Raw genomic sequence first — 14,514 nt, 5'->3', positions numbered from 1 at the left:
AATCAAAAGCATAATAGGGCAAAACATTTATTAGGAGTAACAAAAAGCTGCAAACCTGCACATGCCAGCATGTGCTCCAGCCCACCATGGCTTAAATAAGCCACAGTGGGCTGTTCGATCATGCAAACTGGCACACTGTCTAGCAAGGTCCATTAAATGAAATGCAACTTATATTTGAGTAAGAAAATATGCGCTGGGAGGTGACTCACATAACTTGTCCAGCCCTGTCAATAACATTGGATAGTTAAACTTTGGAACTGGCTAAGTATTGGCAGCTGCTAACTTGGACAGCTTTAAAAGATTAGACAATTTCATGGAGGCTATCAGTGGTTAGTAGTCATGAAGGCTATATACTACCTCCAGTATCAGAGACAGTATGCCTCTCTACACCAGTTGCTGGGAAACACAAGCGAGAAGGTGCTATTGCCCTGTTTGTGGACTTCCCTTAGGCATCTGGTTGGCCACTGTCCCAACAGAATGCCAGACTAGGTAGGTCTTTGGTTTGATCCAGCAGGGCTTTTCTTATGTTCTTAATCTGCACAGGATTAGTTTATAGCAGCTGCAATTCCAACCCCCTATCCCTTTTTCAAAAGCATTGGGTTTACTTCTGAGTAAAGTTTATCTCAAGACTTTATTTCCCTTTCCTTTCCTCTTCCCTCTCTGTCCTCCAATGTTCTGACTGCCAGGTACATGGTCAGGTGCCATTTGCCACCTCTCTTGCTATGTAATCACCTTTTTAGTGTCTCTCTCTCAAAGTATGTTATTATGTCAGTGTACTATAAACACCGTTGCACAAAGTAGTGTGGTATGTAGCAGTGCATAACTAGGCAGGAGCTTGGTAGGCTGAGTTCTCTCCCTCCCACTCCTTCCCCAGAAACATAAGGTGGATTGGGCCCAGAGTAAAACAACAAAGCTAATATTTGTAAGTCTCCTGCTCTAGACTGAGTCCTGGCTCTTTGCAAGCAAATACAGAGAGCAATGCAATAGAACAGTCAATTTGGCAAGCAAATGGTCAGGCACACAGATTTCAGTCCAAGGAGGTTTAGGCTAAGGTCAAAATCCAGACAGAAGTCAGAAAGCAAGCCTGCAGGCAGACAACAAGGATCAGGCAACAGCAGGAGTGCTCAAGGTAACATACAAGAGCTCAAACACATTAGATTAGTGAGGCACATTACTGAGTTCAGAAGCAGGGTCAAGAAACAGTCCAGAGTCAGTTGCACAGAGCATCCATGGCAAGGCGCAAGAGACAAAGTAGTAGATACTGAAACCAGCAGAGACATTGTCTCCAGCAGCAATCAAGTTACCAGTGAGAGCTGATATAGCTAAAGCTACTAGAGCCCCACCCAGTGCTCAGCTGCTTCCTGTTAGAGGTTTGTCAGATGTCCTCCACATGAGTAGGGTCCAACTCATGAGTAGTCCTCTTCAGTATGAGAGCACTCCTTCTCCTGGCAACCATTCTATCATGGACCTTAAGGCGCTGGCGTTTTCAGAGGCTAGGTAGCATCTTCCTCTGCCTCAGAAGCTGAACTCTCCACCTCTCTAAGAGGCAGATTCAAAGGCATCACCCCTGAGGGTCCCAGACTGCCCTGGCTAGTGCCAGGGTCTCCCGAGGGGCCAACTGGCTCTGACGGTTTTGGCTCCTCCTCCAAGGATGACTTCAGTGGCGGCATGACACCTGGGACCATGACGCCAAGGATCCTGAGCATTAACTAGTGGCATGGGAGACTCTGTGCTCAGAATCCTTACAAGTATTAGCATAGGCATAGTACTGATAGAAGAGCTCTACAACAGCTAGTTCGCAAATCAACATATATGTCCCTCTATGTTCAGAAAGGCTTCTGTATGAGTAAGCCTGCACAGGAATGCAGCATACCCTTTTTTCCTCTCCCTTCTCCCCTCTTCATCAATGATCTCTCTGTCAGGCAGAGTGACTCCTTCCGCCTTTAAAATTACCTAATTTTTGTCTCTGATGAGTTTCCTGCTACCTCACCCCTACTGTCAGAATGCTACCAGGAGAACCTCACTCGGCATGGCTGGTAAGAAGATGCCACTGACCTGAAGAGACTGGGCCACTAACACCACATTTAAAAACAAACACTAAATTAATCTCAACCAAATTTAGCCTATTTACTGGCTATTGACAAAATCCAATTAATTCAACCATTCTGGGCTCTCTAGCTTTTCTCTCCTAACCCCTAGATCTCAGCAAAATGTTTTTTTAAAAAATTAATCATAATGTTTAAAATACGGTAGTATAATGATCACGATGGCTTGTTTAAAATATCAAGGGAAGAAGTTAGCAAGTCAGCACATGCAGTTTGCTGCCTCTCTTGCTAAATACACACATTCTGATTTTACCAGCGCCCTGTCAGAACACACACGAGGGCTTAAACTCGGTAGGGAGAGGGGACTGCCCACTCTGGCTCTACCCATGATGTCCCCGTGTGGCTTAGTTCCCGCTCCCTCAGTCCCTGACCGCGCTGGGCTTCATCAGGGTCCCCGATCGCATGGAGAGTTCTGTTTGCATTCAAGTGAATGCAAGTAGGTCACACCTTCAAACTTGATGCTCAACATGGCAAGGTCGAGGACTGGGGGTGGGGATGGAGTTCTCAGCACACAGCAGGTGTGGCCCCACCCACCCCCTATACAGTTTAAACCCTCATGCATTCAGGCAAATGCCTGAAAATAGTTTCTGTCTACATGCACAGATTTTGTACACAGATACTAGAGTCCTACTTAAGCCAGGATAAGATCATGCGTACAGTTATACCTGGGTTGAATGAACAGACATATGGTTATGTGAATTGATTAACATACGTTCAATTTTTGTAATCATATAAAGTGTAGCCCCCTGGAGCACAACATCGTTTTTGGCCCTGAGGAACTGCTATGGGAGATTCTGAGGAGGAGCTTTTTGGTCAGGCGGTTCTGAAGGAGAGTGGAAGTTTGAGAGAAGAAAAAGACTGAGTAGACCACAGGGAGAGCAAATTTCAAAAATCAATTAGAGAAGACAGGAGGAGAGAACTGCAGCCAGATAGCCTCACAGAACATTCATCCAGCAGCAGCTGTGAGGCCAGAGAGTCAGAGGCTAAGGACTATAGTTACATTCTCACCCATGGCTGGGTACTAGTAGACAGGCTTAAGATGATAGGGGTATCCCGTGTATTCTATGCTCCCCCTCGCCGCCTGCTGCCAATTCCCTGAGAGACAAACTAAACATTACTTTGCACATGTAGCTAGTAACTATCTCTTCTTTTACTCAAAAGTAACCACATGGGACTCAATCCAACTAAAAAATAGGCATTATACATAGAATCCACTAGACTCCCTCTACAAACATTGCAGTACGTGCAGAGTTCTACCTTCAGAAAGAAACTGAGGATGCACTGTATAACTTTGCTAGCAGTTGCCACCATAGGCTTTAATAGGGCAGGAATAGGGCAAGAAATCTTAACTTTTGAACTGCTGCTCAGAACTTCACCAAACCAATGAAGGATTGTTTCTTCAATAAGCCTGAATCAAGTACATCAGTAGCTTTCACCAAGATTTGAAATATATGATATGTCTGTTTAAAAGTTGAAGTAAAGGGGGTAAATGTGTCCATTTCAGTACTTTTAAAACTTGCCGTACTTGTGGCAAAGTTTACTGGATCGGTTTGAAATGTGGCACATTTGTAGAACTTAGCACGTAGGATGCCAGGTTTCAATTTATTAGCTCAACATGTGTCATTTTTATAAGCACCCCTGACCTACCAGTATCACAGTCCAGAGAAAACTAAAAAATATCACAAATACTACAAACTAGGAAATCTGCAATTGTCTATATGGACATGTTCCCAAAATTGCTGTGATCATCTGATTCTATATTTCATCTTCTCAACCAGCAATTCAGTTCAGCAATAGGAGACCTGCTAAAAGGAGCAACTGATATTGGGATGTAGAGACCAAATAAAGTGGACATAATGTTCTAGTGACAAACGAAACTCTCTCTCTCTCACTCACACAAAGACACACACACAGAGTCTGGGCAATTTGGATATTAAACCAACCTAACTGCAAAACACACACACACACACACACACCACATGCAAAGATACTTTTATTTTCCTAAACCACAAATTGTAAATTTCTTCTCTGACCACTGTGTGGCGCTACCAGCCTTAAGAAAGATGTTCCAACTTCTCTCAAAGTTGATTTGAAGGTAATGTTGATGATTTATTTAGGTTTCTTGCTTTAATTACAACTTTTGGGATTGATTTTATCACCAAATATATGGTAAGGTAATCAGAGATTACCTCACCATATATTTCAATGAAGATGCATGAAAATTGCCATTCTATATAGCTCTTGGCTTGAATTCAATATTGTTTTTTAAAATCACATTTTCTTATTTTTTAACCCTAAACCAAAACGTGTTCATAGTGGTATTGCCAATAAGTGTACGTAAATCCAGTCAGTTCATACAAAAAGACATTAGTGTTAAAATAACTGACTTATGAGTTAATGAAATGCATTAATATGATTCAGTTCAGATGGCAACAGCAATCTATGGTTTGCTACTATGAGCAAAAGGGAGGGATCACTCAAGCTCCAGGCTGCAGTGATCCCCCTCCCCCCTCGCATGAGGGCAGGAGATTAGAAGCTTCTTATCCTGGTTAATGGCTAACTGTTCTGTCTGCATGTACTTGCAAACAAAAATAAATTTCTTACTTACATTTTCTATGACAAAAGTCCACTCTTTGTCTTCAAATTCCTCGGCATGTGGATCCTGGAAGGCAGAAATACCATTTAAAATGCATTTCTTAACAACATACAAAAACTCCAATTCTGTTGCATTTTTTTTTACTTTTTTCACTTATCAAACGTGGAAAGTGGCACAGAAATGTAAAGATTATGTCTTTATATTAAATAATGATATCACATAAGTCCTACTGACCCATTAGAAGTTCCTTTTGAAACTTGCAGGGGGCCTAAATGTATTTTTTTTCTTTAGCTTATTTTCGTTTATTCAAAAGCTTGTAGGTTACCTTTCAGCATTACTGCTCCCATGCCGATAAACAAGTAAAAACACAGAACTAAACAGAAGCAAAACAAGAGACACAGAACAACAGAATAAAAAATAAAATTATATACCACCAACTTCTCAAAATGGCCTTCTAGGTAAGAACGGAGCCACTGATGCAAGGAGCCTCTAATCTCCAGCCAGGCGGCCTTAAGAAGGATACTGTGGTTGATGGTATTGAAAGCCCCTGAGTAGTCTAGGAGGATTAAGCAGGTTTATACTCCCCCTGTCCTTCTCCTGGCATAGGTCATCCAACAGGGTGACCAAGGCAATCTCAGTGACAGAACTGGGCCTGAAACAGATTCAGATAATATCTAAATATTTTTGCCTGCTCTGATTGTTTTTAGCGTAGCCATTTACTGGTTTTATTGTGTTTTACTTAGTTATTGTAAACCACTCTGAAATACTGAAGGGCAGTCTAGATTTTAAAAAAACAAATAAATATTAGCTTCCCATGCAACATGTATATCTCTGTTGCTTAGGAAACAAATTAAAGAAGGAAGGTTCCCTGCTTCACAGATGGACCCTTCCTGCATGCTTCTCTGAATTGCAACCAACAACTGTAATTGTATTCACTGTACTTAGGAAAATATTTTGCAAGCTTTCAAACTATAAAAAAGGTTTACCATCAGGTAGAAAAGTCTCCCAGTTTTTTTTTTTGGGGGGGGGTTGCACTCTCCTTCCACACCCACCAAGGTCTTAATCCTGTTCAGTACCCACCCCCAGCCGCTATGGCACATCAAATGTAATAACTCACTTAACATTATGTTGAGTTTGACACACACACACACGCCTGCCTGTCTACTCTTATTCCAACTTGTGAGACTTCTGCAATATAATATTTAAAGGAGAAGTACCACGACTTAGGTCCCCCCCTAAAGTCCCACCTCCTGTCACAGAAGTCTGAATTGGGATAAGATAACTGGTGAAGCAAAGGCATTGGCTTGGATTCTAAGAACTTTGAGCGTAAGGAAGTTCACGGAAAGGAGCTTTTTCACCCCCTTCATTCCCCCTGCACCCACCTAAATGTCTCTTTAGAGCAGTGATCTTCACTATTTTTCCAGCAGGGGCACTTTGGCTCAAGGCACCACCACAGAGGGTGGTGCCTGGGGGCCTTTCCTGGGCCAAGGGGGAGCCCTCCTTTCCCCCTCCCTGCCATCAAGTGCTGATGCTGTGGACTGGACTGGGGTGGGGGGTTTCTCCACCCTCCCCCTCCATGTTGTCCAAGTCTCATCACTTAATCACCAAGACACCAGGCAGTTCTGACAGGCTCATTTGGTCCTTGGACTGGGACGGATCTTTTTCTTGTCCCTGAGAGAGGGCTTTACTCTGCTCAGTGCTGCAACATGTCCCAGCGTAGGTCCATGTTGCTCTCTCTCATCGCTAGCGCATTCCATTTCCCCTCCAGTGCCTGCATGATGCACCACTGAAGCTAGCCAGTCACACTGATCTTTGCCTTTGGGGCCTCTACCCCGCACAGCTAATTGGCTGATTGTGTCTGCATTCCCCCTCTCCCCGCAAACATATAGTTGATGAACCTCAAAGCTTCCTCTGGTAGCCCAGGTCACAGTGGCTAGCCCACTGCTAAAACCAAGAAGGCAGGGCTAGAGAACCCCTGCTGAGATTGAGCAGAGAGAAAGAATGAGACAGATAGACAGACAGACAGACACACTTGAGGTGACTGGGAACTGCCAGTGGCCCTTTGGCCTTGCAGTGAAGAACACTGCTCTAGAGGGCTGAGGGACCCTCCTCAACAGCATAAGAGGCTGCTGGGAGTGGGTGGAATGGGCTAAAATTGGGCAGCGGCACCTTGCACAAGTGGAGCTGTGCTGCACAAGGTGCCTCTCTGATTGTGGGCTATTCTGCCCTTCCCCAAAAGCCTCTTATACTCTTCCCATGCTGTTCAGAAGGGTGCTCTGACACTCCACAGAAACTTCTTTGGGGTGGAGAAGGCTGCACTGGGGAAGAGGAGACAGGAAGGTCCCCTTCTGTGGTTCTTAGGATCCAAGCCATTTTGCACATAACCTCCTGTTGTTTTTATTATTTTACATATTTCTGGCAGTTTTGAGGGGGGTTCTGAGGTGATCCTGGTGCAAATTAAGTTTTATTATCTTCTACTGCAAATTAAGTTTTATTATCTTCTACTTCTATTATTATCATGCACTAGACCTTGTGTTTGTTTCTGGAGAAGCGGGGAGTGATCTGGAAGTCGGGGGTATATCCACCGCCCCCTTGTCATGGTCAGATCACTATCTGGTGACGTTGGACTTCTCGGTTCCACAACCCCTCCGCAGGGGTGGAGGACCCATTAAAATGGTCCGCCCCAGGCGTCTTATGGATCCAAATGGATTCCTGAACGCGCTTGGGGATTCTCTGGGGTATGCCAACGGCCACTCGGTCGAGACCCTGGTGGGTGGATGGAATGCCGCAATCACTGGGGCATTAGATCAGGTGGCTCCGAAGCACCCTCTCCCCCTGAACAGGGCTCGGACTGCACCATGGTTCAATCCGCGGTTACAAGCTCTGAAACAGGAGGTGAGACGGCTAGAGCGCCGGTGGCGGAAGTCTCGCTCCAAAGACGATCAGACACAGGCTAGAGCTGTATCTTCAGCCTATCACGTGGCGGTGAAGGCAGCAAAAAAGGATATTATGCTGCCTCCATCGCGTCTGCAGAGTGCTGTCCCAGGAGGCTGTTCCAAGTGGTCCGGAGCCTGGTTGGTCCTGTGGCTCCGGAACCACTGGAGCATTCTAAGGCCTCCTGTGAGGCCTTGGCAAGGCACTTGATAAAATTGATCAGATTAGGTGTGTTACTCTGCACGCTGTGGATGCAGTTAGTGAGCAAGAGGCAGCCTGTGGCAAACCGGTTTTGTGAGATCGGTTCCAGCTTCTTCCTCCTGATGAAGTGGACAAGGTGCTTTCATCGGTACGGCCGACCACCTGCTTACTTGATCCTTGCCCATCTTGGCTCATTATGAGCTGCAGAGAGAGACTGGGTGAGGGGATCAAGGCGGTGGTGAACGCCTCCCTTGAGGAGGGAGTGATGCCATCAGCCCTCAAGGAGGCAGTGATAAGACCGCTCTTAAAGAAGCCCTCCTTGGATCCTAAAGTTTTGAACAACTTTCGCCCAATCTCAACTCTGCCATTTTTGGGCAAGGTGATTGAGCGGGTGGTGGCGGTGCAGTTGAAGGCACACTTGGAAGAAACTGATTATCTAGACCCATTTCAGTCGGGCTTCAGGCCTGGGCATGGGACAGAAACGGCCTTGGTCGCCTTGGTAGATGATACGAGGAGAACTCTGGATAGGGGTGAACGCTCCTTCCTTGTTCTCCTCGACCTCTCAGCAGCTTTCGATACCGTTGACCACGGTATCCTCCTGGACCGCCTGGAGGGGTTGGGCATTGGGGACACCGTATTGCGGTGGTTCCGGTCCTTCCTCTCTGGCAGGTACCAGAGGGTAGCACTGGGAGAGGGGGTTTCGGACCCGTGGCCACTTACTTGTGGGGTGCCACAGGGTTCCATCCTCTCCCCGTTGCTATTTAACATCTATGTGAAGCCGCTGGGGGCTATCATCAGGAGGTTTGGGGTGCAGTGTCATCAATATGCGGATGACACGCAGCTCTACCTCTCGTTTAAATCTTCACCAAGGTTGGCCGTAGAATCCCTGTCCAAATGTCTGGAGATGGTGAGTGGCTGGATGGGGAGGAATAGGCTGAAGCTGAACCCTGACAAGACCGAGGTACTTTTGGTGGGAGACAAGAGGAGGCTGGGGGATGTTGACCTGGTGTTGAATAGGGTACGGCTACCCTTGAAAGACCAGGTCTGCAGCCTGGGGGTCATTTTGGACTCCCAGCTGTCCATGGAGGCTCAGGTGTCAGCTGTGAGCCGGACAGCGCTGTATCAACTCCATCTACGCCCCTTCCTTCCCGACCATCTGCTCCCATCGGTAGTACATGCCCTGGTCTCCTCTCGTTTAGACTACGGTAATGCGCTCTACGTGGGGTTACCCTTGAAGACGGTTCAGAAACTGCAGCTGGTACAGAACGCGGCGGCTCGCCTGATTAAAGGCAGCCGCCAGCGAGATCACATCACTCCAGTGCTGAAGGAGTTGCACTGGTTACCAGTTGTTTTCCAGGCCAAATTCAACGTGTTGGTTTTGACCTTTAAAACCCTATATGGTTCCGGCCCAGCCTATCTTCAGGAGCGCCTCCAGCAACACCAGACAGGCCGCTTAACAAGATCAGCCTCGGATGGCCTTCTCTCTGTCCCATCAGCTAGGACAGCTAGACTGGTGGGGACAAGGGAGAGGGCCTTTTCTGTGGTGGCCCGCACTCTGTGGAACTCCCTCCCTAGGGAACTCTGTCATGCCCCCTCTTTAATGAGCTTCCGTCATGCATTAAAAACGTTGTTGTTCAGGCAGGCATTTGGGGTGGGTTAGGGTATTTTAGAAAATGTTTTTATTGTAGAATTTTATTGTTTTAAACTGTTTTTATTGTATGTTGTACATCGCCCAGAGTGGCTGGGTGACCAGCCAGATGGGCGATTAATAAATTTAATAATAAATAAAAATAAATACTGTTGTCTGCCATGGAAGCTCTCATCTTTAATGAGATCATCATCATAATTATTTAGTGATAAAATAATGGCACTCTGCACATGTACTAAAGTACTGTCTTTTAACCAGCGTTTCTAGAACTTCTAAAACATCATACATTCTGAAAATAAAGGTGCTGGGGTTTAAGTGTGCCTAAGAAACATATGCCCTTACCTAGAAGTAATAACCTTTAATCTATCGTGGGCTGCTTGTGTTTACCCAGTGGGAGTGGTGGGAAATCTTCTGCATATGGCCAGAAGCACCCTACTTTTTTATTTCTTAACAATTTGAAAGCTGAGCCAGAACATGGAAAACAAGCTCTTCATATCCATTCTGGTGAACCCTGGTTCAAATGAAGCCATTCATTGACCAAATTCTCCTTTATCTAGCAAAACAAGATTGGGTTTTCTTCTGACTGATAGCTTGTGTAGTGGAATGGAAGAGAAACTGCATTTAGCACGATCTTTCTCCTGGACTAGGCTATCCTGTTGTCCTTGGACTGTTAAGTTCTGGAACCTGTTTCAGGAGCCATGGAATAATGAGAAGAGATCCAGTCTGTCTGGGAGGCAGTCATATTCCTGCCACGGATTCATGCCACGTGAGAATGGGAAGAGCTTTTACACCTCAAAATTATGTTTGACACTCAGCCAAGCAAGTATTGTACTTGTGATGCTAACTCAAAACTTTAGACTTCCAGATACAGTTTCCAAATAGTTCAAGGATGCAATCCTCTACAGCTCCCTGCCCCAACCTAGTGCCCTCCAGATATGCTGGACTACAACTTCTATCATTCCCAGTGAGAAGGGCAATATATCTGGAGGGTACCAGGTTTGGGGATGGCTGCTATATACACTTAACTGGGAGTAAAACCCATTTAACTCAACAGAGTTACTTCTGGGTAGACACACATAGGATTGCACTGTAAAAGTATGAATTCTACAGTTTGCCTGTAAAGTGCATTCTTGTGTAGTGCAAATTCTTGGTTCCCTTTAAATTGTTGTTGGACCTTTTTTTGATGGCATTTCTTTAAACAAACTGTCAGTTTTTCCCAGAGGGATAATTGTGTTTGTTTGTTAAAGCAAAACTAACAAAAAGTCTTTTGGCACCTTAAGCGGGGGTGGGCAACTTGTGGTCCTAGTCCAGATGTTTTGGCCCTACAACTCCCATCATCCCTAGCCAGCATAGCCAATGGCAAGGGATTATAAGAGTTATAGGCCAAACATGTGGAGGGCCACAAGTTGCCCATCCCTGCCTTAAGGACACACTTTTCATGGACTAGTGTCCACTTCATCAAATGCATGAAGTGTTATCTCTAGTTACAGGTGAATGAGTGTATACAGATACACACGGGGGGGGGGGGATTCTAAATAATTTCCGTCTGACCTCACTGTTTACAATCCCCTCCCCATGAGCATATTTTCTTTTTCTTAAGTGGGCCTTAGGAAGCATTACGAACAACCAAGCTAGTGGACATGACAGTATTCCAGCTGAGCTATTTAAAATCCTAAAAGATGATGCTGTTAAAGTGTTGCACTCAATATGCCAACAAATTTGGAACACTCAACAGTGGCCACAAGACTGGAAAAGGTCAGTTTACATTCCAATTCCAAAGAAGGGCAACGCCAAAGAGTGTTCAAACTACCGTACAATTGCACTCATTTCACATGCCAGCAAGGTGATGCTCAAAATCCGACAAGCTAGGCTTCAGCAGCATGTGAACCAAGAACTACCGGAAGGAAGTACAAGCTGGGTTTTGAAGAGAGAGGCAGAGGAACTAGAGATCAAATCGCCAACATTCGCTGGATCATGGAGAAAGCAAGAGAATTCCAGAAAAACGTCCATTTCTGCTTCATTGACTACGCTAAAGCCTTTGATTGTGTGGATCACAACAAACTCTGGCAAATCCTGAAAGAGATGGGAGTTCCAGACCACTTTACCTGTCTCCTGAGAAACCTGTACGAGGGTCAAGAAGCAACAGTAAGAACCAGACATGGAATAACCGAGTGGTTCAAAATTGGGAAAGGAGTACGACAAGGCTGCATATTGTCACCCTGCTTATTTAACTTATATGAAGAGTACATCATGAAGAACGCCAGGATGGATGAATCACAGGTCGGAATTAAGATTGCCGGGAGAATTATCAACAACCTCAGATACGCAAATGATACCACCCTAATGGCAGAAAGCGAAGAGGATCTAAAGAGCCTCTTGTTGAGGGTGAAAGAGGAGAGTGCAAAAGCTGGTTTGAAACTCAACATTAAAAAAACGAAGATCATGGCATCTGGCCCCATCACTTCCTGGCATTTAGAAGGGGAAGAAATGGAAGCAGTGACAGATTTTACTTTCTTGGGCTCCAAGATCACCGCAGACGGTGACTGTAGCCATGAAATTAAATGACGCTTGCTCCTTGGGAGGAAAGCTATGGCACACCTAGACAGCACAGTAAGAAGCAGAGACATCACCTTGCCGACAAAGGTTCATATAATCAAAGCTATGGTTTTCCCAGTAGAAATGTATGGCTGTGAGAACTGGACTATAAGGAAGGCTGAGCGCCGAAGAATTGATGCTTTCGAACTGTGGTGCTGGAGAAGACTCTTACGAGTTCCCTGGACTGCAAGGAGGTCAAATCAGTCCATCCTAAAGGAAATCAACCCTGACTGCTCATTGGAAGGACAGATACTGAAGCTGAAGCTCAAATATTTTGGCCACCTAATGCGAAGAGAAAAGTCACTGGAAAAGACCCTGATGCTGGGAAAGATTGAAGGCAAAAGGAGAAGGGGACGGCAGAGGATGAGATGGCTAGATAGCATCACCGATGCAATGAATATGAACTTGAGCACACTCTGGGAGACAGCGGAGGACAGGAAGGCCTGGCATGCTATGGTCCATGGGGTCACGAAGAGTCGGACACGACTTAACGACTGAACAACAATTAGAATTGTGGGCCATGCCCTCTGAGCTGCCTGGCCATGCCCACGAGAAATTCACAGGCATGTCCCTCTTTTATCTGTGAAATGTTGGAGGTTATGAAGGCCTCATTATAACACTCAGTGCTAGGATTGTCACTTTGGGTATAGAAATAGGCCAGATAGGGTACACGACCATAAAAATAATATTAACTATTCCCAAGGATACAGATGCTTCTACATCATGAAAATGTTCTGCTCATGGACTGATTGCCTAAGCTTTTAAGTAGTGGGTATTCAAGTATCCACTGTGACTGCTAAGAGGCTATACTTAACATTCTCATTAGTAACTGAAGCCCAGACTTGCCCTCTAATCCTACCAGCAACACCATTTCAACAGCCACTTACAGATTCAGAGACACTGCAATCTGTATTGCTTCCCAAAACACATGGCTTGTCTATCTTAGCCCCTGTTCTTTACCTATGCTACCATTTCAGATTGCTGCTTTACAAACAGAATCAGGCCTTTATCTCCAATTCCTATATGGCTCTGCATGAGCAACATGTTCTGTCAGCAGACGTTGCCAAAACAGATAAAAAACCAGCAGCTCAGTTTTTACTCAGTGCAACAGTTGCTGTTGGGATACAGGGCCATTTTCATGCTTTGATGCTAAAACTACAGCAAGGACCTTCTCCTGGGGACCTTCCACCTTCCATAAAAACCAGCAAAACCAGTTAACCTGTCTTCCCCCATTTGACACAACTAGTCATCAAGACCCAAAGTATATGTGTGTACTTTATTTTTTCTGGATGGCATTAATAGCTGCACATTGCTCAGAGTAGTTAAACAGTGGAAAAATGGTGCACATATTTCACTCTTCCAACTCATCCTTACTGGTGGAGGTGATACTGAACACTGCATTAAATACAGAACCAGAAGACAGTGCTTATTTTTGATGAATCTGGGGCACGAGGATGCAGTCATGGTATATGTGGCATAAGAGTTCCCCTTGGCCAGTGGAGAACAGATATCATGGGCAGTTCAGCATTTCTTAATCTTGCATAGGCAGCTGGCTAACTGCTACACTTCCTACCCTCAGCCCCCATGCACAATTAGGCTAGTTACCACTGAGCTGAAAAATCTGTGTCTAGGTTGTACCAGTTCAAGCTGCAGGTGGGGTCTCACCTGAGCCCCTGTATACAAAAAGATTCCTTGACATATAAAACTGAATGACAAGGAGAGGCATTTATTTATTTATTCGATTTGTACCCCACCTTCCTTCCAAAAACTGGCACTCAAAGAAGCTTACAGGCATAATTAAAATGAATTAAAACAATAAAATACAATAAAATACAATAAAAACGCAACAACTACAGAATAATAATAAAAAAAAACAGCACCCAAACTAACAGACCCATTGATATGCCAAAGGCCTTCTTGAATAAAGCACCCTCTGCCTGCTGGAGGAAGGACAACAAAGAGGGAATTCCACAGCCTGGGAGCAGCCACCAAAAAGGCCCTATTTTCGGTCACTACTAAACGTGCCTCTGATAGCAGCCGTCTGAAAAGAAGGGCCTCTCCAGAAGATCTTAAACACTGAGCAGACTCGTATGGGAGAAGGTGATCTTTCAGTTAGCCTGACCCTTTTCCCCAACAGACTAGTTTTATATAGTTAGGATTCTTTTTTTCTTTGTGGGGGAGCATTCTATCAAGTAAGCTTAGCCTGCAGTTCAAAGGGGCACAGCCCAGACACAGGTTTAATTGATCAGTAAGAACTAGGCCAATATAAAAGGCCTAGCAATCATTAATCCCATTGACCCAGTACACACACATATTGAGGTGGCTGTACTTTTAAAGTATGCTACTGCTTATCCCAGTGTATTCTTCCTTAGTATATACACAATTTCTCTATAGGACTACAGTTCCAGAAAGATGTGACATAGAAACAAAACAGC

General features: G+C 45.0%; 1 protein-coding gene across 7 annotated transcripts in view; it reads right to left on the bottom strand.

Annotated features, from left to right (window-relative positions):
• EHBP1 (EH domain binding protein 1) overlaps positions 1-14,514 on the bottom strand; it is a 367,326-nt gene that overhangs the window by 281,978 nt on the left and 70,834 nt on the right. For all 7 annotated transcript variants that reach the window (XM_084823020.1, XM_084823077.1, XM_084823002.1 and 4 more), the window contains exon 5: positions 4,714-4,767. In XM_084823020.1, the coding sequence (XP_084679146.1) occupies positions 4,714-4,767 (54 nt within the window). The remainder of the gene's footprint in view (positions 1-4,713; positions 4,768-14,514) is intronic.

The sequence above is a fragment of the Heloderma suspectum genome, chromosome 1, assembly GCF_057233095.1.
Source record: "Heloderma suspectum isolate Gila_16-S chromosome 1, 16-S_ref, whole genome shotgun sequence".
Classification (NCBI taxonomy): domain Eukaryota; kingdom Metazoa; phylum Chordata; class Lepidosauria; order Squamata; family Helodermatidae; genus Heloderma; species Heloderma suspectum.
The sequence above is the reverse complement of the archived record's forward strand: the minus strand, read 5'-3'. Positions and strand labels throughout refer to the sequence as shown.